The sequence below is a fragment of the Pogona vitticeps genome, chromosome 2, assembly GCF_051106095.1.
Source record: "Pogona vitticeps strain Pit_001003342236 chromosome 2, PviZW2.1, whole genome shotgun sequence".
NCBI classification, from domain to species: domain Eukaryota; kingdom Metazoa; phylum Chordata; class Lepidosauria; order Squamata; family Agamidae; genus Pogona; species Pogona vitticeps.
Genome location: NC_135784.1, coordinates 131,918,337 through 131,943,742, shown reverse-complemented (window position 1 = coordinate 131,943,742; position 25,406 = coordinate 131,918,337). Strand labels below are relative to the sequence as shown.

Below are 25,406 nucleotides of genomic sequence, written 5' to 3'. Positions count from 1 at the left end.
AGTTACAGTTCAAGCTGCTACTTAAGCTGAGAAAAGAAAATGAACAACAAACAATTCTTACAGCTATGACACTCTTAGAGGCTGGTGAGTTTGTTGTGCCTCAGCAAGATGCTACTTGATCAGATGGAAGAAACAGAGTGGAAAAGAAAGAAATTTGTCTAGCCGGAAAAGGGCTCCTGTCCAAACAACTTTCAGACAGTCTATTTGGTCTTTTTAAGGCTTGCTTAAATGTGACAGTACTTCACAAAAGCTTTTCATCTGAAGGGATCTTTTTTCATCTGAAAACCTTATGGACTGAGAGTTCTTCCCCCTGAGTTTCAGCCACTGCCTACTGGTCTCTGGAAAGTGTATTGAAGAGGACCAACGCTTCTATTCCAGGTGTTTAGCAAAAAGCAAGGAAAAGGGAGCATCTCTTAAAACCTTGTTTTTAAAAACAGCAGCAGCAGCAAAAGCACACCACTACTGCTATTTCCATTTTTCCACTCATAAAGTCACCATTCAAAAATTTCTTCAATTTTCATTATAAACCCACTGTATGGTTATGAGGAATTAATAATTTCTTCCTTCCTTGAGGGTAGAGGAGGATTAGGGTAACTCAGTAGTTTTAAACATCTACATAGCACTACAACATGCAAACTGAAGGTTTTTTTTTTCACTAGGGTCTTTTCCATGCCAAGAAGCATCTAGGTGCTAACATTTCTGAAAGGCACAGGGATGCTGTCAGAAACAAAGCAAGATACCACATATTTTCCCCTACAGATTCTACTGGACAGCCCGTAAGTTGCAAAAGCGTGTGACACCATCACTAAATGTGGTCTTTCTCCTCCCCCAGCATTCCATGGCCCTTTTGCAGAGGTGGAGGGTGGTAAAAGGAGATGGAGATAACCAGAGACCTATAAGCAGATCTAGATACAAGTCAGATGATGCCTATGACTAGGGGTGTGCAAGGGGGAAATGTTCAGTTTTTCTTTAAAGGCCTTTTGGGGGCTTGTCTTTCATCAAAGGGTTTTATGGGTCCCAAGGCTTTAGGTAAAACCAAAGAAACCCAAATATTTGGGATGCTTCTGTTTTAGTTTTCCCTTTTTGGGTCTCTAGTTTTAGGGGGAAAAAATCCTACAGGAACCTCAGAACTACAGTGGTGCCTCGCTAGACAGTTACCCCTCATGACAGTTTTTTCGCTAGACATTGACTTTTTGCAATCGCTATAGTGATTTGCAAAACAGTGATTCCTATAGGGGAATTTCGCTGGACAATGTTTGGTCCCTGCTTCGCAAACCAATTTTCGCTAGACAACGATTTTGACAGCTCCCTCCATCATCGCAAAATGGGTGTTTTCGGGACCTAAGCTTCACAAGACAGCTATTTAAACAGCTGGCTGGTGGTTCGCAAACCGGCTTTCCTATGGCCGATCTTCGCTAGACAATGACAATTCTTCCCCATTGGAATGTATTAAACAGGTTTCAATGCATTCCAATGGGGAAATGCTTTTCGCTAGACTATGATTTCGCTAAACAGCAATTTCAGTGGAACGGATTATCATTGTCTAGCGAGGCACCACTGTCCTGGAAAAAACGGCCACGGACAACCATCAATTCAAAAAACAGGCAACACGACAACAGTGCTGGAGAAACAGAATTTATCAGCAGACCAATGTAGCAAAGCACTTTGCCTGAGCGCCATTCACAACATACCCCTCAGCAGCAGCTTTCGGTAAGTTAAAATGACTAGGAAGAAACAGTATACAGTAGATGGGAAAGAGAGGCTTCAGGCAGAATCATCAGCAAATCATCACCACCCACTTGATATTAGTTGGGACTCAGTGGCACTACTTTATTTTATATCACATTTTATCATATCATCCTGATCACCACTGATAATCATTATCAATATCAGAACATCAGAACATCAAGTAAGATTTTGGGCACAAGAGAGGATGCATCAGATTAGCCTCAGAAATGGCCGAGGAAGAAGCAGGGAGGGAGACTGGCTGCCATCAGGCACAGCTCTCTCTCTCTCTCTTTCCTTCCTTCCTCTTTGGGAGCTGCCCAGCCTGGTCTCCTCACAGGTCTCCTCACAGGTCATCCCTCCCTTTCACCTGCACAGAGTCATCCTCCAACAACCCAGACACACAAACACTGTGCAGAGGCATTTCCTCATCACAACCTCCCCAGTCCCCTCTCTGCACCAGCCATGGCATTGGGCACATTGGGCAGGCAAGGATAAAACAGCAGCTGGGTCGTTCCTGCACTGCCATTCCAGGTTCCCATTCAAAACATTTTTCTGTGGGCTTTCTCTAATGTTTTCAAACCCACACCCACAGTTTCTTCCTGCCAGCCCCATCCCATTGCCCGCCAGTCCAGCAACATTCTTTCTGCATCTCAAGGCGAAAGAAGTTGTTTGCAGAATCACTCTGCATTCTTCCCACAACCATCGGTCAATTTAGGAGTCACACTTTTAAACTATCTCTTTCCTTGTTGTGCATGTGGGTTTCTGTCTCTCTCTGTGTGTCCAACTCCTGGCTAGTGGAGACATTAAAAAAAAAACCCTCTGGGATTGCGAGTAGGAATTTGTTTTTGGATTCCAAAATATTCAGAATTCACCAAATAATGCCACATTCAGATAATGCTGAATATATTCAAATCCAAATTTGAACATTCCAAATATCAGTAATAATAATTCCTAATATTTGGACTTCGATATACTCTTATAGATTAGGAAGGAAAGGGCTAGTTTTCTGCTTGCTCTTTGAACAAATGAAAGTGAAAACTGTTTCTCGGCCATCCTGGAGTAATTTCTCGAGAAATGAAAGTCAACGCTCTGGCACCCAGGGTACTGGGCACAGATGACTCAGTGTTTCCTGACTTCCCAAGGGAGAGGGAAGTGAGAACAAAACCCAGAAATGTGTGCACCAGTGAAACTTAGGAGCAGGCACAGGCACCAGGAGGTATTTTTCCACATTGGTTCTTTCCAATTGAAAGGTGGCAATAGTGGCTTATAAATCCCCAGAGCACTTGCTGTTAAGACATGGTCTGGTGCAAGCCTGCACTGCAGCAGGTTTTTTTTTCTGTGTCCTTTTCTGAACTTTTCTGAACTTACATCCCACTCTCTATACTTCACTGTATATTGTTTACGAAAGTTAGGAATCATTCCCCACCCCCACCCCCATTTAGTATGTATTGTGAGTATGAAGTTAAAGTGCCTTCTCCTTTCCTTCTTTTTTTCTTTTCTGTTGCCTCGAGAAGCAAGTCTTTTTTGTTCCCCCCTCTTCCCCTCTACATTTATTTATTTATTTATTTATTTATTTATTTATTTATTTATTTATTTATTTATTTATTTATTTATTTGCAATATTTTTTAGCCACACCATTGCCATACTGACATTTATCTTGTCACTGGTGCTCCAACTTTTCAGCCACTTGGGAGATTATTCTAATATTTTGGAGGAAGTTCTCAAAGTTCTACCTTAATTTTTTTTTTTTATCTACAAGTTGGAGGGAATGTTTCATTTTAGACTTTGGGGTCTTTCTGATCCTATTTATCTTGCATCCAGCAGAGAGACGAGTGGTGCCTGGTCACTCTTCAACAGCCCGCCTCCTCTCAATATACAGGCAGGGCGGAGTCGGCCAGAAGAGATGGGATAGCCTTTAGGAAAACCAGCTCTTCCACCCTCTTGCCCACCAGGTGGGAATGGTGGGAACTCAGTGACATAGAGAAGTTACCACTGCTCACCTCAGTTCTAACAGTGTTGCTGTTGTTTAAATGTCACACATGTGCTCATTGCATCCCTGTAACAGCCAAACAAATGATGTTGCCCAAGATTAATAAAAAGAGCTTGGTTGGGCCCAAAACATTTTTCTGTCTCATACCCTTCCAGTTACAGAAGCCACGTTGGCAACTGAATCTGACTTCACTGTTGGCAAAGGGACAGTGAGTCCATTATACACAGACGTCTTCCCTCTAAAATACCATAAAAAAACTTGCCCTGGCTTCAGCACCCCTCGCACCCACAGTCTGGTTCCGATATGTGGATGACACCTTTACAATCTGGAGTCACGGTGAAGAAAAATTGGAAGAATTTCTCAGCCATCTCAACAGCATCCACCCAAACATACAATTCACCATGGAAAAAGAAAGAGAGGGCCAACTCCCGTTCCTAGATGTCATGGTCCTACGCAAAACTGACCTCCGACTGGGACACAAGGTATACAGAAAACCCACTCACACAGACCGGTACCTACACAAAAACTCCAACCACCACCCATGGCAAAAAAGAGGCATAATCAAAACACTGGTAGACTGTGCAAATCGGAACTGTGAAGCTCAGTTTCTCAACACTGAACTCGACCACCTGAATTGGGCCCTACAGGCAAATGGGTACTCCAAAAATGAAATCACAAGAGCCATCAAGCCAAGAAAACAACACCGAACTGAAGAGGAAAAACAGCCACCCACAAAGTATTCCTGCCATACATCAAAGGGGTCACAGACCGCATGTGGAAACTTCTGGAAAAACACAACTTCCAAACAGTATTCAAGCCCACCACAAAAATACAACAAATGTCAGCAAAAGACAGAAGGGACCCCCTCACCACTGCAGGAGTATACCGGATACCTTGCAGTTGTGGCCAGGTATACATTGGAACCACAAAACAAAGCATCCACACCAGAATCAAAGAACATGAGAGACACTGCAGACTAAAACAACCAGAAAAATCTGCAGTAGCTGAACATGCCATAAAACAAACTGGACATGAAATTCTATTTCAAAATACTGAAATACTGGACAACACCAGCAATCATTACGTCAGACTGCACAGGGAAGCCATTGAAATTCACAAGCATAAACAAAACTTCAACCGGAAGGAGGAATGTCTGAAACTCAACAAAACCTGGCTCCCAGCTCTCAAAAACACAGAGTGCAAAGGGTCAACGAACTCCACCCAGCCACAAGGTCAGGGGATTACTGCACACAAAAGACCAGCTAATGACACCCATCAACCACAGGGACAGATAATCTCCCCTCCTCATCAAAACAATACATCCACAACAAAACACATTAATCAACCATCTCCTGATTAGGACAATAGCCTACCTCACAAACTAGCCTTCTCACAGCCATAAATACTCCACCCACTCTCAAGCCTACCCAGAGCACAGTTTGCTGTCCTCTGAAGATGCCGGCCACAGAGACTGGCGAAACGTTAGGAAGAACCACTTTCAGAACACGGCCAAGAAGCCCGAAAAACCCACAACAACCATATAATTTGGCTGTTCATCCAAGCGACTGAGGCCTAGTGATCATACCTCAGTTTTTCATCTATTGGATTGCAGATGTTTTGATGTTATTGAATAGCTATATGCAATCTAAAATCACTGTAGGTGTTACAGATTGTACCTAGTCCTGTGATCTGTTATAGGGTGGAGTTTAGGAAATAAATTACACCCAGAGTTCCAAAGCAAAGAAAACAACACTGTCTGCTCATATACGGCCTCACAAATGGGTGCAAGCTTGCAATTCTTGTGATCTGTAGGTGGCCTCTTACCTTGGCTGTGGTAAGAGCAAGCATGAGATTTCATCGGAGGTAAGGACTGTGGACTTCTGGATGTTCTTAGACCCAGATTTCTGTCAGCCCTGGCTAAATTAGATAATGGTGGGAGATTGGGTAAAAGGAAGTTCAAAAACAACAACAACTGGAAAGTTACAGTTACCCATCCCCTGATCTGCAACATAAGAAGGCATCACCAGATTATAGAGATATATTGTCTGCTCATCAGGAGGCATGAAGGAGTATATAAACATTTTTTTCTTACTTTTGTCATATACTAAATATTGTTCCCTGTTCATCTGTCTAAGAACTTGGTAATACAATCAGACACTAATAAATTCATTTTCTACTTGATTGCTCTTTTATTGAAATGTTAGTACATAGGAAGAATACAAGCTTTGCCATTGTGGGACTTGACTAACTTCATAATGGATAATATTATGCTCTCTCTCTCTCTCTCTCTCTCTCTGTGTGTGTGTGTGTGTGTGTGTGTGTGTGTGTGTGTGTGTGTGTGTGTGAGAGAGAGAGAGAGAGAGAGAGAGAGAGAGAGAGAGGATAACTTGCAGAGACACCCATCACAGAACCTGACTGTCAAAAGTTAGTAGATAATCCTATCTACGCTTCACAAGGATGACCTCTCAGCTGGATAGAACAATACTCTGGGGTAGAGAGTGTGCTGAGAGGTCCTGCTTATCTAGAAGATCCCTGGCATAACACCATAAAGAATCTCCACAGCTCAGCTTCTACAGCTAGGAAAAATATGCATCGTAGATGTGCACCAGGGACATGGAATCTTTGGGGAAAGATAGACTAGATGAGCCCACTGGTACCACTTGGTGTAATGACTCTATATATCCATAAACTGCTTACATTCTAGTCCTAATGTTCACCAAATGAAATTTGCTTATTAAGTTGCCAAAATCCTGTTACTTAGCATAGTATAATGTCCTATAGTAGACTAATTGGGAATTTGGTGAGCCAACTCCTCTGTAAGTTTCATTGATTCAAATGGGGCAACTCTAATTATGTCTTATTTTAGTATGGTCAGCTGTAGTCAGAGTAAGCCCATTTGAATCAATGGAACTTATGGAGGAGTTTGTCCCACCAAAACCCCGTTGAGTCAATGGGCCTACTGTAGTGAAATTTACTATGCTAAGCAACAGGATTTGGGGCAATGACTCCATACAGCCTCCCTTGTTTGGTCCTTGTTTCATCTCTCTGCCACTCCTAAAAGTAGGGTTCAAAAAAGGTCCTAGATACTTGGTATACAATATTGCACTCATTATTGTTAGAAATATTATTTCCCAATCTTCTAATTCAAACTAAAATACCAGGGTGGATTGGCCTGTAATTATACTGGACAGCTATAACAGTTTGATATCACTTTAAGTGCCACCTCTAAGTCACCACCCAATGAAATTGGAAGGATTTGTCATTTGTTCAGGTGCTTAGGATTTTCTACACCCTTGAACCACAGTAGAAGATTTCAAGTCTTTCACCCAGCTACAAATGCTAAGATTTCACAGGACAGAGCCAGCAAAGTTAAAATGGTGCCAAACTGTTCTAAATAGGTAGCATAGTTGTACACATAAAAACTGACTCAGGCCTAGCTCATTATGTGAACCCAACAGATAATTCAGCCTTTCCTGAATCTTTGGTCACCCACATCTTTTCTAAAGCTGGAGCCAGGGAAGAAGATGGCAGAGAAGTAATGGTAGCGTGCTATGAATGTTCAGCTGCATGCCCTCCATCAGTTTACTTCGCAGCCCTTTTCCAGCCTATCGGTCTTTAAACATCTGGCTGTCTGAATGGTGTTTTCTGACAAGCAGTCTTCAGACAGGGAAGAACTTCTCTCCCCCCCCCCCCAAAAAAAAGCATACAAAATCCAGGCATCCACAATGAGCTGATCACTCCCAATGCCTTCAAAAACATTCTTCCCTTGAGGCAGAAAAGAAAGAGAGGAGAAGCAGCAGAGTTGTTTGTGTGCTGAAAGGTTCCCCCACCCACCCCACACCGCCTTCCCAGTGTCATCTTGTTTTATTTTTTGACATTGCGGAGAGCGCTGGAAGAGTGATGTGGTTGCCAAGGAAACCAACCAAGAGGGGCACCGGGCCACTGCCACATTGTGAAGTGTGAAAAAATGCCAGCACTCCAAAGGCTCTCGTGTCTGGCTGGCACTCTGCCAATTACTGCCAACCATATTGTCTGGCTGGCAGGACAAAAGAGTGCCCTGTGAAGGGGGTGGGGTGGGGGTAATGATGCACATGTGTGTGAGAGAGGGGGGAGGGAGGGGGGAGAGAACCACCTTTTCAACGCCCACTTCAGCATGAAAGGGTTGCGGGTGGCGGGGGGGGGAGGTTCTGCTTTAGGACAGCACCTCAAGGTTATCCAGTCACAGAGAAACCTCTGCATTAAGAGTGGGAACATAAATTCATCCTGAGATGGGAGCCAAGGACAGCCAGCCAGAGACAGCTGCGGAAGGCTGTACCTTTTTTATGACTCCCATTATGAGAATTCTATTATCGTTGGCAATTTACAATAATCAATTTGAAATCACAGTTTGATTAGTTAATGCACCTTTGGTTGAGGTCTCTAGAGAACCTTAATCTGTAGGGGTTTGCAGGAGAAAAGGAAAAATCGTTGTAGCCTTTTAAAAACATACCACGGCTTCAGTCTGGTGCAGGCACGTGTATCTCAATACAGTCTCGCACCTCTCATGAGGGACCAATTCGTAGCCCTTGCGCAACAGAGGAGACTTGGGCCTTTCGAGGAAAGGCTTCCATCACAGCTGCAACTGACCGTTTCAGCACCTGGGGCTTGGTTTGGCTTCCCTTTTGGTCAAGCGGAGTCACTTGAAATTGGAGTATGTGGGGGGAGAGGACAGAGGAATGGGGAGGAACAACCAGCTCTGAATGTTGTTTCTGCTACAGAGCCTGCCTGTTTGTCTTCCCTTCTCCTGGTGAGAAGCAGCTGGAGGTGACAGATACCCTTGGGATGGCAACTTTGCATTCTTCCAGAAGCAAAGCTTTATACCCTCTAAATTTGGGTGCCCCTGCTCAAAATTCTGGTCACCTCCTTTGACTCTGACTGCCTATGAAAAGTGAAAGGTTTTGATCAACAATGAAGTGAGGTGATGCAGTGTATGGTGAAGCTTAGAGGCTGCATTCATCTCCTGGCCACCATTCACTTTTGCTGCTGGCAGCACTGGCTGCCAAGAACAGTGACACCGAAATCCAGCTCTGGTATAGACATCCCTCTTCCCTACTGTCCTTCCTCTCCTCACAGGAGACCATTCCGGGCATTCTGGCACCCTTGCAGACAGCTTCCACAAATATGGACAGCAACGGGATTGTATCCAGAACTTTTGCAGGCATGTGCTGAGTATCAGGGATGGTCCCCATGTATTGACAACAGCTGTTGGTAAGGGCAGTTCCTCCTATCCCAAGAAAAGTGCGGATTTCCACCCAACATGTTCACCATCCCTCAATCTCAGCCTTCCCTTCCCCAACTGGTAGTATCGGGACATCATAATGCCGAGTTACTTCAGTCGGTTACTGTAAGGAGCAAGCCAGAGTTTTTAAAGCTCTCAATTACTACATAAACACTCAGTATTATTAGACTAAAATCTCAGTGTAAGAAAGGGGGATCTATGCAAGCTCCTTAGCAGTTTGTACTACCATTTGCACTGTTCTGTTCTTTTCGAAGGCTCTCCAGGAAGGAAGCAGAGCCGAGGAAATAATGCCGCCCATGGGAGAGTAACTCTCTCCAAGAAGGTTTGGTGTCAAGTTAGGAAAGGCTGCTCCCCTCTCAGGGCTCCTCTCAGTGCAAAGCCTTCAAGACATAGGCCTTGGGGTTACACCTTAGTACTTCTTTTTTTCCATGAGCTCACACTGCAGCTGAGGCTGCTGGAGCCCTGGATCCATGGACGGTCAGGGTTTTAGAGGAGGAAGTGCAGTCCCAGTGAGGCTGAGGAGCTGCCAATGTTCCTTTGGGCCCATGGATATTAAGGCATACAGTAAGGCTGTGCAGACTCAGGCTCAGGACTTTGAGGGTGAAAGGTCTCAGAGGATGAGTCAGAATGAAATGAGATACAGAAAGTGACAGCCGCCTTTTAAACTACAGATTATTTTGTATTTCTTTCTGTGTGTGCATGTGTGCATGCCCAGAGAATTTGTTGTGTTGCCTATTTGATTTTTTAATAATGGTTTTTGTTAATTTATTGTATCTACAGTATTTTAGTAATTACGTGTATGTTTTGTGGTGTTTTGGTATCATTTTGTTTGGTGGCTCTTACGGTCACTTAGTCTGTTACGGTGCCTCTGGAGAAGACAGATTCTCTGATGCCTTGCATTTGCTTTTGGGGAGTAATTTTAAAGGGAGCTTTAAGACTTTTAGATGAGTGCTAGATAGAACATGAATGGGGAAAAATAAAACCATCTTTGGATCATGAGATCATCAGGTTCTTCTCGTGGCCCCATTGCCTTTACATTTGACAGGGACTCAATTGTGAGTCTTCTTAGTGGTGGCCCTCAGGTTACAGAAGGCCCTTCTCCATGACACTAGGCTGCCCCCCCTTCCTCTTTTTGGTGGCAATTGAACATATTTTTCTTCCAACAGGCTTTTGACATTGAATATCTAATTTTAACACTGCTAGTTGCCCTACACTTGCTGCCAATATATCCTTTTAATGTGTTTTTAAAAATGTTTATATTTCTTAATCTGTTTTATATGATATTTTAATATCCTATATCTAAGAATTTGTTACTATTTCTTATATATTCTTTTAATTCTGGTCTCCTTTAATTGTTCTGTAAACCACCTTGAATACCACTGGCAGGAGAACGGTGGCATAGAAGGGTAGCAAATAAATAAATGGGAGGGAAAAAAAGAAAGAATTGCCATTGTGCTTAATGAAAGCACTGGGGGATAAAAGACAAAGGTGAAAGAGCCACCCTTACTCCGCAAAAACCAAAATGAAACAAAAATAAAAGTTTTCACCATGCACATACCAAAGAGCATTCCAACCTGAAGAGAGTATTTGCTAGCAGTAATATACGGTAGATACTGACATAGGAATTAGATCCTGTTGGAGGCTCTCACATGCCCATTTTGTCCCATCTCTGCACTGGGCACACTATTAAAGGACCAATGTAATCTGCAATGTCAGGGATTGGCACCCTCGCTCATCTTCCAACATAATGTATCTCATCTTCAGCTAGTGAAACCCCAGGCTGTTTTACATAAGATAAACAGACCACTCTCTATATAAAAGAATCAGCGGACACAAACCAGAAATTAGCAACAGCAACATTCAGAAACCAGCAGGAGCATAGTTCTGCCTCCCTGGGCACTCGGTCTCTCCCCTCAGAGGGCAGGGGTGGGCTCCCTGTGGAACAAAAGCCCTTCAGAGTTATCTTCTGGTTGTATGTTTTATGTAGTGGCAGGTATGTAGCTTTATTCTACCCAATCCTGTTAACTGTGTCTTAAGCCACCTTGTGGATACGTGATAGAAGGAAGATTTTTGAAGAGACAAATAGATTCAATCAACCAACTTTATGGTAAAGGAAGGCGAGAAATATTTGAATGGAGTTTGTTTGTTTTAACAGCAAGAAGGCTCAAAGGGCTTTGACAACAACCTCAAACAACCACCACCCTTTAACCTCTGAAGAAGAGGAAGAGGATGATGATAATGAAGACAAAAAAGGAAAAGAAAGAAAGAAAAGGACCTGCTTGCTGCCAAGCACTGTTACCTGGCAAAGTAATTAGGGGTGATATTTACAGCCTTGCTACCATCTTAATAATAGTTTTGCATCTGTTTTACTTGGACTCAGAGAACAGACAGCAAGGGAACATCTGCTCTCAGCTCCAGTCAGACGCAATGTTCCCTAGCTGGAGGTTTGCCTGCTGTTTCAGTGGGCTTTAATTATGTCTGTTTCGGTAACCAGGGTCACCTCCCCAACCCCGGGCAGACCCCAAAGCCCGAGCAATTCACAGTTCACCTGGTGGTGCTGCTGTCATTCGGGTTGCATCTCTTCTGCTTAACCCCCTGCTCACGGAAGAGAGAAGTGCAGACGTGTCACCTCCACTTTGCAGAGACGGACAAGCATCACAGACTGAAGGAAGAGAAAAACCACAAAGGAAGGGGAAAGCACCGAAATCAAGGCCTTATCCCAACTGACAAGATAAAGAGGACAGAGAGAAGAGAAGGATCCTTGTGAGTGAACAGGCTGCCCTCGGGGCCCTGTCACTTCCACTTGCCAGGAAGATCTATACAGAAATACGTACGTCAAAGACATCTGGCCAAAACTAGAAGAAAGGTTTTTAAAAGGTCCTTGCTGCGACAACTTCCTTATTTATACAGAAAGATCAGTCTTTCTCCTAAAAGTGGGAAAGGTCACAGCAGGTCCCTTTTGTTGAGTTGCAACAGAAAAATGGTATCCCTCGGCCTGACCTCCAGGGCTCGCTTCAATGCACTGAGACAGAGGAGTAGTTTTAGAAGAGGCAGCCATGTTGGTTTGTGCTAGCTCATGTGGCAGAAATAAAAGAAAAATTTTTTAAAAAAGAAGACAAAAATATGAAATGCTAACTGCTATATTTTAATGCGAGCTTTCATGGACAAGTCCACTTCCTCAGACATGAGAAGGGGACTACATGGCAAATAGGTATAAAAGTACAGTACAAATATTCACCATGTAGTCCTGCTCTTACATCTGAAGAATTGGACTTGTCCATTAAAATATAGCAGTTAGGTTTTACGTTGCCACAACATTTTTGTCTTCCTTTTGTATGATTATTTTGTTTTTGCCCAATATGACATAGGGCTGTTTCTTGGTTATCTCTCACACACAGCTACTGTGTAGCCTTATTGTTGTTGTTATTTGCTGTCAAGTCAGAACAGACTTATGCAACCCTAAAAGAGTTTTCAAGGTAAGTGTGGTATTTGCAAGGAATGGTTTTACCAATTCCACATTTTTAGTGATTTTCCATGGCTGAGCGGGGTTTTGAATCCAGGTCTCCTGAATTTTAGTCCGCCAGACTATCTACTATACCACACTGGGTATCTGTTTATAGTCTTAGCTGTTTTGAACCCTTTTTCTGCTTCAGTTTCCTGTTGGCAAAATGAAGTTAATTCTCACTTTTTCCCACAATGGATCACGTGGCTGTATTCAATTAGTGTGGTTTAAAGTGGGGATGACTAAATTCAGCCCTGGGGCTGCATGAAGCTTCTGAGCCTGTGGCTGTTTTGGTGGGCCCCCAGCTTTCCCTGAAATCCTCTTTTTCTAAAGGAAAAAAAGTGAGTGACTGTTTGTGGAAACTTTCAGGAGCAACAACATGCCATTTAAATAGGCCACTGGCACCATCAAACACTCCCAGGCTAAAAGGAAACACAATTCTTTTCAAAACCAGAAGTGGATTTCCAGCCACTTCCAGTTTCAGTATTGGGTGGTATGTGTTTGTTTGTGGCAGGGCAGAATATTGGTCTCCAGATCTGCCAAAGGCTGCAACTACCTGGAGAAATACTATGGGATTTGCTTCACTTATAAAATGACACAAAGACTGATAAAAATTAATCCAGCCGTTTTTGTTCTCAAAGTGCCTTTTTTTGTTTTCAGAATTGGGAGTGGCTTCTACTTTTTCAAACTGGAATGATTCAAACAGGCTTTTTCCTGTGTGATCAGTTGAGGTACATTCTTGTAAAGACAGGGGGATGTGTCTGTAGATGGTATTTTGGTGATGTAGGCAGTTGGATTATGATGTCTAGGACTGGGGAAACACATCCCCTCTCTGCAGATCTTCCAAAATATTTTTAATTAATATTTCTTACATATATGAAATTAGCACTAGATCACCCTATCACCTTATCATCAGGTCATCATCATTATTTCTTGAATTTACGACTTACAAAAGGATTGGCAGAGGTGGGACAAGAAAAAGAAGGAAAGATCAGCAGAGGTGGGACCAGAGGAAGGGAAGAAAGAAGGGGAAGCTGTGGGCTGGAATGTAAATCATATCACATTCAGTATGAATGGTGAACTCCTGAATCAGTCCTGAATAAGCACTGATTGTGATTTCAAATGTAATGCAGGCTGTGAATCAAACTGCAGAAGGGCGGATTGTTCCAATTCAGCATTCCAGTGTAGTTGCACTCAAAGTTGCCAGTCCCTTATTTATGTAGTCATTATTGCAGACTTGCATTCTGTTTTCTGTCTTGCATCAGCCAGATTCACAACATGGGTTCCATAAAAGCAAATGGTAAACTATGATTGTCAGGAGGCCAGCCGATCAACTGGAGCTTCACATAACCTAGGCATATGTTCAGTTGGCTCACATAAAAGTCACACAGGAAGCTCTGAGATGTGGGAAAGATGCACAGCTTGATAAACATGTTGGGAAAATATGTTTTTTCTTTGAAAACTGCCTTGGCCTAGGGAGCAGTTATAATCTGGATTTAAGAGAATAGCACTGATAGAACCACTCTTTAAATATCTCACACACACCTTGAAATGTCTATAAGGATCACTATAAATTGGATCTGACTTGACACATAGTAACAATGAGTCTATAAGGAAGAGCCTCTTGTTCTCAGTCCCTTGCCTATCTGCTTGACAAGTGTGAACCTGAGTTATTTCTTAGGCAAGCACTGCGTTTTCTACACTTTATCCCTAGATCTATATCCACCATTCAATATGAATCAGTCTTCCCAGCAGCCCCTGTGACTTGTTGAAACAAAAACCCCATGCAAGGGCAGTGAGCCATGGGACAAATGGTCTATGTAACTTACCATAGCCAGCTGGAGCCCCTGCCACACCAGAGCACTTGCTGCACCTCTTCCTCCAGGAGGAATACTATATTAGAAGAGGCCAAGCCCTGGTTTTGATGCCTAAAACCTGACTCATGAAGCTGCTCGCTTATTGCAACGATATGTGTTGGGATGGGAAACGTGGTAATCTATTCAGACCTTGTTGATGGGAAGGGACAGAAGTGGTGGGGGTAAGAAAGGGGGATGGCTTTGGAGGAAAGATATTAAAACATAAGATTTATTTCAGTGTAAGCTTTCATGGATTGCAAACCACTTGCTCAGACACAGGAAACAGAATGTCTTCTGTGAAAGCTCCCACTGAAAGAAATCTGTTGGTCATTAAGATTCTACAACTTTTTTTCTTTGAATTTTTGTTACACATGCTGAAATCGACTCATGGTTACCCCGCAGCCATCTTTAGGGGGGGGAAAAGGGCTGGCCTTTCTTTTCTTTCCCATCTCTGAGGCCTCTCCTCACTAAACTGAAGGTAAATGGTGCGAAAAATGTTTTCCCTGAGCGAAATGGACAGCTAGTGCCAGAATTTGGAAATGTTACGTCTTTAGACTACAACTTGGAGAATCTTCTAGCCCTTATATAAAGCAGCTTCCTATATTTCTATAGTCCTGGAAGACTCAGGTTTGGAGCAGTCTGTTTATATCACTGTATCATCCTTTGTTGTTGTTTAGTCATTTAATCATGTCCGACTCTTCGTGATCCCATGGACCAGAGCGCGCCAGGCCCTCCTGTCTTCCACTGCCTCCCAGAACTGGGCCAAATTCATGTTGGTCGCTTCGATGACACTGTCCAACCATCTCAACCTCTGTCCTCCCCTTCTCCTCTTGCCTTCACACTTTCCCAGCACCTTCGTCTTTTCCTGGGAGTCGACTCTTCTCATGAGATGGCCAAAGTATTGGAGCCTCAGCTTCAGGATCTCCTTCCAGTCAGCATTCAGGGTTGATTTTCTTTAAAATGGATAGGTTTGTTTTCCTTGCAGTCCAGGGGATTCTCAAGAGCATCCTCCAACAGCACAATTCAAAAGCATCAATTCTTTGGCGGTCAGCTTTCTTTATGGTCCAGCTCTCACTTCTGTACATCACTACAGGAAAAACCATAGCTTTGACTATTCGGACTTTTGTTGGCAAGGTGATGTCTCTGCTTTGTAAGATGCTGTCGAGGTTTGTCATTGTTTTCATCCCAAGAAGCAGGCGTCTTTTAATTTCAGAGCTGCTGTCACCATCTGCAGTGATCATGGAGCCCAAGAAAGTAAAATCTGTCACTGCCTCCATATCTTCCCCTTCTGTTTGCCAGGAGGTGATGGGACCAGCGGCCATGATCTTCGGTTTTTTGTTTTTTTTTACGTTGAGCTTCAGACCATTTTTGCCTCTTTCCTCTTTCACCCTCATTAATTCTTCCTCATGTTCTGCCATCAGAGTGGTATCATCTGCATATCTGAAGTTGTTGATATTTCTTCCAGCAATCTTAATTCTGGCTTGGGATTCCTCCAGTCCTGCCTTTCGCATGATGTATTCGAGGAGCCTCGTGGCACAGTAGTTAAATGGCTGTCCTGCAGCCAAAACTGTGATCACGACCTGGGGTTCAATCCCAGGTAGCCGGCTCAAGGTTGACTCAGCCTTCTATCCTTCCGAGGTCGGTAAAACCCAGCTCGCTGGAGGGGGAGCAATGTGTAGCCTGCATAACTAACTTGTAAACCGCCCAGAGTGTGCTTGAAGCACTATGGGGTGGTATATAACCAGCTCACTTTGGTTTTTTTTTTACGTATAAGTTAAATAAGATGGGGGACAATATACAGCCTTGTCGTACTCCTTTCCCAATTTTGAACCAATCAGTGTTTCCATATCCAGTTCTAACTGTTGCTTCCTGTCCCACATATAGATTTCTCAGGAGATAGATAAGCTGGTCAGGCACTCCCATTTCTTTAAGGACTTGCCATAGTTTGCTGTGGTCCGCACAGTCAAAGGCTTTTGCATAGTCAATGAAGCAGAAGTAGATGTTTTTCTGGAACTCTCAGGCTTTCTCCATAATCCAGCGCATGTTAGCAATTTGGTCTCTAGCTCCTCTGCCTCTTCGGAATCCAGCTTGTACTTCTGGGAGTTCTCGGTCCACATACTGCTGAAGCGTACCTTGGAGGATTTTGAGCATAACCTAGCTAGTGTGTGAAAGGTTCCTTAATTCCTCCTCACTTTCTGCCATCAGAGTGGTATCATCTTAGTCACTAGATTTAACCATCAGACCTTAGGTAACTCTGTTTCACTTCCAAATTGGTAGGCAGTCATTGACTAGATATGACTATTAGATCTGCTCCTTATGTAGCTATCTGGCACTTTTATATTTATTGGGGAGGGGAGGGAAGATTTTGAAGAATATGAAAAAGGAAGACCATTCTCGCCCTCCCTCACCAAAATGCAGGGAATAGAGATAGTTCTTTCAACTTTATGACATGTTTTCTCCCAACCATAATCCCTTTCCCTCCAAGACACTTATTATGCACTGTAAGAGGGCTGGAAAAGGCTAATACTTTCTTCTCCCTGTTCTCACTTCCATTTTCTTCCCTCCCCTTCACCCAACACTTCAAAAATCTAGTTTAGCATTCTTTCCAATCATATTTTCCTTTTTTTTTCTTCTTTCAACGGATAGCTCAACATTCTTGCATTCATGCATCCTGGAAGTTCAGAGGTTATTGTCAGATGATTCTGAGGAGAGTTATTCTGTAAGTTTTTGAGAACCCGTCTCTATATTTTTACATATCTGGGAGATATTGTGACCCTCTAGAAACCACCATCAAACTCTGGGTTGCTCTGGTTCAGTTCCAGACTGGTTGACCCTCAATGATTATATTTGATTGTTGGATAAAACAGAAGCATGTTGAGCAAGGAGTTAATAGAACTCAGTGTTATTTACAACCTCCATTTTACAGCAACAGCCATTTTATACCCTCAGAGAAGTAAGGATTCTTGCCTTAGTCTCAGGAAGGCTGTCATGTCAGCACCAATTTTCCCAATGTCACTGTCTCTAATCCATGGCAGGTGATGCTGGAGTCACAGATATGTATAGAAAAAAAACAAATGTTTCTATTTCTACTTATCCAAAAACTTATGAAAACAATTGTGGTATCAGAAATTCTGAACACTTCCAGTTATTTCCTTCTAGATTCCTCAGAAACTTCTGCTACAGAATGGCGTATACAACTGAAGATGAATGAACTGTAGGGTTCTCTGCTAAGGGAGAAAGCCAAAAAAAAAGTATTGGACTTGCTTCTCTCCAGGGGACTTTACTTGCTCCTAGGTTTATGCCACATCATCCTGTCAGGAGACAAAAAATGTATCTACATTACACAACTAAGAACAGCTTGATACCACTTTAACTGCAATGACTTCCTCCTAGGGAAACCTTGGGATTTGCATTTTGGTGAAGCATTCTGGAAAGGAGGGCAATAGAGCTACATTCCCCGGAACAAGAGCATGGAATTCTAAGTACCTCAACAAACTACAAATCCCAGGATGCTGTTGGGTGGATTTTGACTCTTAAAGTGTTATTACACTACTATAAATATGCAATGTAGATGCATGCTATTTATTGTTTATTTATTACTTACATTGCATCCCTCCTTCATCTCCTATAGAACTTCATCTCCTATAGCTTTTAACATTAATTTTAAAAACACATTTAGAAGAGGAAGCTGACACCTATATATAGTCTAGCATGACAAAAGACCCCGGATATTGTCAATGGAAAGGAAGAACACATGCGCATTCTCCAAGTTAGGAGATGTGATGGCTCTGTTTACCAGTCTCAACTCAGCAGATATTCAATGTGACACATTTTCCAGAGAATGAAAGAATTATAGATCTGAAAGGCACTCCAAGGTTCTAGCCCTTAGCAAATGAAGGAAATTCAGAGAAAGTACCTCTGACAACTGGTCATCCAGTCTCTGTCTGAAAACTGCCAGTGAGAAAGGAGGTTCTATTACTTTGCAAGGCAGTGGAAAAAGGTACAAAAAGGGGGGGGCTCCCCCACAGCTGCGTAAGGAGGACTGAGCATGCTGTGCCTCAACAGACCTTGAGAGAGGAAACCTTGAGAGAGGAAAAATAGAATGAAATTCCCCGAAAGAAGGCCAGTTCTGTCTGTCTGGAACACTGAGCTCTCCACACAAGAACATTTTGTTGCGAGTTCCGTGTGTCCCCTTCAGAGTCTTAATAACTTGTGACCACAGTACTTAAGGATGATTCCATATGGATCTGTCTGCTCAAATAACCAGAAAAACCCTTTGCTCACAGGCTGCCAGTTCTTGGTACTGAGATGGCCTTTTCCATTATATCACTCAGAATACAGAACTTTCTACCCTGGGAATTTCATTTTTATCTTTCTGTACTGGAGTTCAGCTATTAATTTAAATCCTGACTGTCTAAATAAGTTGTTAGATTTACCTTCTGCTTTATAATTTTTTTTAAAAAATTTTCTGCTGAGTTCGTTTCTGCTGTCATTTATATATTTCCCCCTCTCCTGGCATAATTGCTGTTGGTGTTATTTATTAATTATTTTTATTCATGTAGCCCACTTTAAGCATTTCCATTTCAGAACTGTAAACGGGCGAGTAAGTCCTCACATAAGTCTTGTCTGGTATCTTCTAGACGAGGTCTTCTCATGAAGCTTTCATACCACTTAGTGAAGCTACTCAATGGACTTCCACATTTGTCTGGCTGGCTGGCTTTTAAGTGAAACTCTTTCCCTGTACTGTGTCAGATCACGTAAAAGGAGATGGGAGTGAGGAGCAATTAGGGAGTGTTCCCAGGGGTTACCTTGCCACCTCCTACAATGATGAAATGCTTCCATGATCTCAGGTTCTCAATTTATATAAGACAGAAGTTTTTCTTAACTCTTAACCATTCAAAAAAAGAGAGAGCTTGTTAGTTGTGCAAAGGAGGTAGAAAAATCTCCTCTTGCAAAAAATAGCATTGTGTGAGTAGCAAAATGGTGCAGATGGGAGCAGGTACTAGTAGAGCTGTGCTGAAACATTTGTATACTAATTGATCTAGACTACTGGATGTGTTACTGCGTATGACCAAACTATAAGTCTGTCAAAAGATGGAAGAATAATGCTAAGGTGACCCTTCTGGAGGTGGTGCTACAGGCCTGCTCTTCTCTCGCCCCCAGCTCACTATTCCTGTGATATAAAGAGACAGAAGACCACTAGGGAAAAGACTGAAGAACAAGAAGTTGAGAATACCATCTTACTGATCCCTTGTAAGAAGCGAGTGAATGAAGTGAGTGATTCAATATGAAAGAATCTCCTACTGCTTCGGAGAACACCCAACTGCAGCATAACACCCCTATTTAATAATAATAATAATAATAATAATAATAATAATAATAATAATAATAATAATAATAATAATAATAATAATAATAATAATAATAATAATAATTTATTGTCATTGTAAGTATATACACAGTATACCATACAACGAAATTCACAGACACCCAGAGACCAGACACATGCACACACATAACATTCCCCAAACACTCCCCACCCACTAGAAGTCCCCCACTAAAAATACAAACATCTACACCTCAGGCCAAGTAACACAGTCCAACTAATTATTCACTACTGGTGGTCTTTAAGCTCATTATTAATTGCAATTATAGCTCTAGGATAAAAACTATTTAGAAAACGTGTGGTCCGAGTCTTAATTGTTCTATATCTTCTGCCAGACGGTAACAGTTCAAAAAAGTTATAAGCAGGATGGGAAGAGTCTCTCAGGATGCTGTGTGACTTCCTCAGACAGCGGGATGTGAAGATGTCATCCAGGGTTGGTAGCTGGAGCCCGATGATATTCTGGGCAATTTTAATGGTTCTCTGTAGAGCTTTTTTGTCCGCTACAGAGCTACTCCCAAACCATGCCAGAATGCCATAAGTTAGGACACTCTCAATGGTGCTACGGTAGTAGGACAGAAGTAAATGCTGTGATAAATTTAACTTCCCGAGCATTCTCAGGAAATACAGCCTCTTCTGTGCCTTCTTTATTAGCATGTTGGCATTTATAGTCCATGAGAGGTAAAAAGCCTACATTCATGCGCATGGAATTCTGTGCATTCGAGCATGTGGAAATCTAAATATGAAGAGAGCAGTTTGTACTCACAAGGACTCTCCACAATACTGGAATTCTTGGTTACCTCAGGATACTCTGTGCATAGAGGCTTGGCTCCTCTTCAGGTTTATTACATCTGATTTGCAAGATGTGGGATAAAAGGGGGTGGGGGCTACTGAGCTCCTGCTGCACATGGGTTAAGAATTAATTCTTTAACTGAAAACCTGAATAGGTTTTTAATCTTAATTCCGCAACACTTGTTTAAAAAAAAAAAAAAAGCTGTACTGAATGTTGGCAACACCAGCTTTTCAACCAAATAATGGAATGATTTTTCCACACTCAAGGAAGGCCTCCAGTGCTTATATACATATTTAAATTCTGTCAGTGCTAATGGAACAAGACAAGTATGTATAACTCTTTCCTTCCAGGAATTATTCAAGGAAATGGTTACTTCTCCTAGCCACACTGTAGCAAGATGCTCACTGTCATTATACAACCAATAGTAATTGAAATCAATGTTTTAGCAGGAAGAAATAACACAGGTAATCTCATGCAAGAAACACTGGCATTTCTAACAATCTCTTTTGCAGCACTGTTGTCATTATGCTCAGTCACATAATGATACCATTTGGGTTTAATGCCGCCCATATCCATCCCATAACCTCCAGTAAAAATTAGGGTTGAATTCCACCTGTGTCTGGGGAGGGCGTATGTGTGCTGGAAAACGGTTAAACTAACTTGCCTCTGCTTCTCCAGTTTTTATAAGGCAGAGGGAAGAAGCAGACACATTTGTAGAAATTGGCACTTGCACATAAAAGCAAGACCAAACAATTTAAGAGACCTTAGAAATTACTTCTGACAATAGTGATAAGGGCTATAAGTCCATATGGGGTGGGTGGGAATCCTGTTATCTTTTCTCAGACATCAATACACATTGACAGGCAAAACCAAAAAAGCATTTCTTAGCACCGCATATTTCAGGTGACAGAAGCTCTCATGAGCTGCTACCGACTAAGCACAGCTCCACCCAGCTGGGAAACTGACCTGGCAAAGGAACCTTTCACATGCATACAACATTCACCACAAGATGGCTCCCTGTACATTTCATTCAACCAGCCCATTTACTTTGTCCAGTTAACTGAATATACTGCTTTATGAAAACCACTGCCAGATTCCACTGTCTTGTATTTTCCTCAAGGTTAAGGATGAACCACAAGCGTTTACTTTTTCAAAAATTGGAGATATATCCATTACACTTTTCTTTGTCTCAACAATATTATGTACAACATGCAACCTGCATAGCTAAGGAGGTCCTAAGACTTTAAAGACTGAGCCTCCTCCTACATGCCATCTTGAGAATGTGACTACAGACTTCCTGCCACACACCACTTCTGTTAGTCATATAGCCAACTATAGCAAATGCCATCTTTCCCTCTCTTCCTAAAATGTCATTCTCTCCAAGAAAACATCCTCTTTTCTTCCGGATGATTCCAAACTGCACCCTCTACACAAACTGACAGCCTTCTTCCAAACTAACTTCTCACACAGGTAGAATGAGAGCAAGGATGTAGAAACTCTTCAGTGGATACTTCCTTTAACTAGGAGATCTCGGATAAAAGCAGGAACATGGGCAATATTAAAACAGGATGTAAAATTTTGCACCAAAGAGTCAGAGAACAGAGAGACAAATAGACAGTAGTGTGATCTGAATGTCTGGTATCTGGGAACAGAACAGCTTTTGCTGATGGGAAACACCTTGTATCACAACCTTATAATATTCGTTGCAAGTTCACAATACTGTACACAGTTCTTGTAAGGTCAAAGGTGAAGGACAATATATTTCTACAAGAGCACAAGGAAGCCACTAGAACACAGACATCAATAGCAAAATGTATAGTTTATTGATCAGGAAAACTTTAAAAACAAAAAGTTCCTAACTGATTTAAATAAACCAATGGTAACATTCATAAATGCATTCTTTACACCATTTTGATTTCACAAACATCACTTCCCCTTCTAACAGCACTTTAGGTGGGGATGGCAAACCAAAATTTAAACAGGCCACTGAGAAATAAGGGTGGTGCATCAGAATTTAAGAAACAGGCAAACACAGTGAAGAAAACAACAACCTGCCCAGCAACTCAGTGGGAACTGCACACATAGAATGGTGACTCTATGTTATAATGGGAAAGATGGAATTAGTAAAGGAGTCTAAGAGTGTGTATTTAGTTCTTTTTTAAACCCTCTGATTTTATGAATGTGGGATATTGTGCTTCTGTACGAGCAATTCAAAACGCCAGCAAATTGTGTGGTATTGCTCCATAATATTGTTTCTCTGTTGCCAGGCAGGAAAAAGGATGCCAAGCTTTACGTGGCAAAGGGCAGCCTGAATGTTTACTATACCCATGTCAGCAGTTAAGATGATTTACAGGATACTCTCTTGTGCCCACTATATTTCCCAAAGAGACAGTAAGTAGAAGAAAGTTCCAGAAGCTGACTCTTTTTTTCTGTAGTTAACTATTTCTCACCCAAACACAAAGCAATTGTCAGGCAGTTTTTCGACAAGTGTGAAGCAAGGTTGGTTTTTTGACTCCTGAAAGAAAACCTGTATTTTGATTGTGTTTCTGTGATCTTTCATTGCCTCTCAAAATATCTCTCTTCCCTGCTGACAAAGCTCCAAAGGGCCTTTTTTGAGAAACAATATTTCAGACATTACAACCTGGAATCTTAAAAAAAATAGGGGGGGGGTCCCAACCATTATCTTTCAAGATAAGAAAAAAAAATCGTATTTTCAGTTTATATGACCTGTTTTAAATCTGGGGACTTCAGAGTTGCCTATTTCTAAACATCATTTAAAAGATGGTGGTAATGCATAAATCAGTGGGAAGCAAAAACATCCACCATTCTTTCATTCAATTTCCAGGCTCAGACGCCTATCATTAAGCAGGAACTTTTAAAATAATGCATGTCTTTCCAGCCCCCTTCCAGATAGAAGGCTAGAGGAAGGGACACGTGGAACGGACATATTCAAATGCCCACGATCCATGTAAGGGGCACCTCATGTCAGCCTGGTTTTTCAGCACTAGAAAAATGTTGAATTACAGATTATACCAGCTCCATAATGCATGCACCATTATCCTGGGGTGCTTTCTAATCTAGCTAAATGCTGTGCCTGGAATATGTGAAATAATTCACTCTCCCAGATGCATAACCTTCTGAAGAAATATCCAGTAGTCACTCTGGGAGAAAGGTAGCAATTAGAGCAGCCTGAAAAATTAAGAAATTATTACTGATAATGCCAAGCTCACATGGTATGTGTTTACTAGACAATAGATAGGTGGTGTATGCTATATGAGTTCTACAAAACAGATTTGTGATAAAGTCATGGAGTAAAAACACTTCTGCAAATCTGGAGAATATCTGGAATATAACACCACAAAAAAGCTGAACTTCCAATTTTCTAAGTTTCAATTATCCAAGTCTCTTAAGTTACCATATATATATGGTAGGTATATATATACCTTCCAACTAGCTCTGTGTATTAAGTGTTCTGTCCTCTACTCCCAACATCTGGATATCCATACATTTTGGATGTCTCCCAGGGTTGTCTGATAAATGAGACCATATTGTATATGCATTATCCTTCATTCTGTAACCCTACATACATTCTTACTGTTGGATACTGCAAATCTGCCTATAATTCATTGTATCATAAAAAGCATGTCGTTAGCAAGTACTAAAATTTCCAAAATTTAGTATACTCTATCCCAGCCATGAAAGGCAATACATTCATAAAACAGCTATGATTGTGATGAACAAATAGTTACGAAATGGAAGTTTGAACTAATCCAAAAGTTAACACTAAGTTCTGTGAACTCTAGTAATAGATAAGCTTAGTAGGGGGAAAAGGCTCACCTTGAAATTAGGATACCTATTCTCAATTGCACTAGCATTCATCATCTGTGATACCAAAAAACAAAAAACAAAGCAATCCAACCCCATGACCCCACACAGTCTATCATCTTACCTGACTAGGTTGGGTTGCACAGTCTTTGACATTGATCTTCCCATGAAAAGCCATTCAAGCCCATCCTCCCTGAAGATCCTGCTTGAGTACAGTATCATCCCTTCATGGGGGGCTGGGGGTGAGAGAGAGAGAGAGGTTCAGTTTTTAAAAGAAGGAGAACTTATAACATGGCCTATCTAAGACATACTGCTCAAACAGAAGATCAAATTCCCATTCAAAAGCATTTAAAAAGATAGACTATAAATAGAAAATTGTCTTAATGGAAAAACAGGGTCTGACCAAGATATTGTGCTGCTTGAGTTTGAGTAGCAATTGGTGCCTGCCACTCACACAATTCAAGGTGCTCAGGACCCAGAACCAGCCAAGTGATCCTGTCACACAAGGCATAAAAAACTCACAAGAGAACCCCCCCCCCGCCACATCCCTGGCACTAAAATTCTTCTCACTACATAGGGAATGATCTAATTCTTAGTTTCAACTAAAGTAAAGCCAATGAACTACCAAGGCATGTTCAGTAGTGATACAACAGTACTAGTCTACTAGGGACTAACAAATGGATTTACCCCAGTCTAAAGGACTAATTATTTGCTGCCCCTTTTAACATCCCAGTGAAATTACATAACAACCAGCCCCTCTCTCTCTACAGCCCAATCAGGGGTCAAAATCTTGATGAATATAAGGGTTTTTGTCTGGTGGCGGAACAACAATACCATACCAATGAAGTAACCATGTTAGTCTGTGCAGGTGTGTCGGACAAAAGCAGACAGACAGACAAATAGTCAGGGAATATTTTATTACTTTGAATGAGTTAATTGGATAATTGGAGGGAGGTAATGTTGTCCCTATGTTTTTTTTTTTAAAAAGAGGAACCTAGTATCTACACACCAGTTAGCCTAACAAGTGAGGTACCACAAAGCACAGCTCAG

At 41.9% G+C, this 25,406-nt stretch overlaps 1 protein-coding gene across 21 annotated transcripts in view; it reads right to left on the bottom strand.

The window, feature by feature from the left end:
- Nucleotides 1–25,406, bottom strand: part of TNRC6C (trinucleotide repeat containing adaptor 6C) — a 599,421-nt gene that overhangs the window by 552,004 nt on the left and 22,011 nt on the right. For 20 of the 21 annotated variants that reach the window (XM_078385974.1, XM_078385967.1, XM_078385970.1 and 17 more), the window contains exon 2: nt 24,481–24,592. In XM_078385974.1, coding sequence (XP_078242100.1) covers nt 24,481–24,534 — 54 coding nt within the window. In that variant the 5' untranslated portion in view covers nt 24,535–24,592. Of the gene's footprint in view, nt 1–24,480; nt 24,593–25,406 lie in introns of those variants that run through there. The other variant, XM_078385969.1, reaches the window with a different exon arrangement.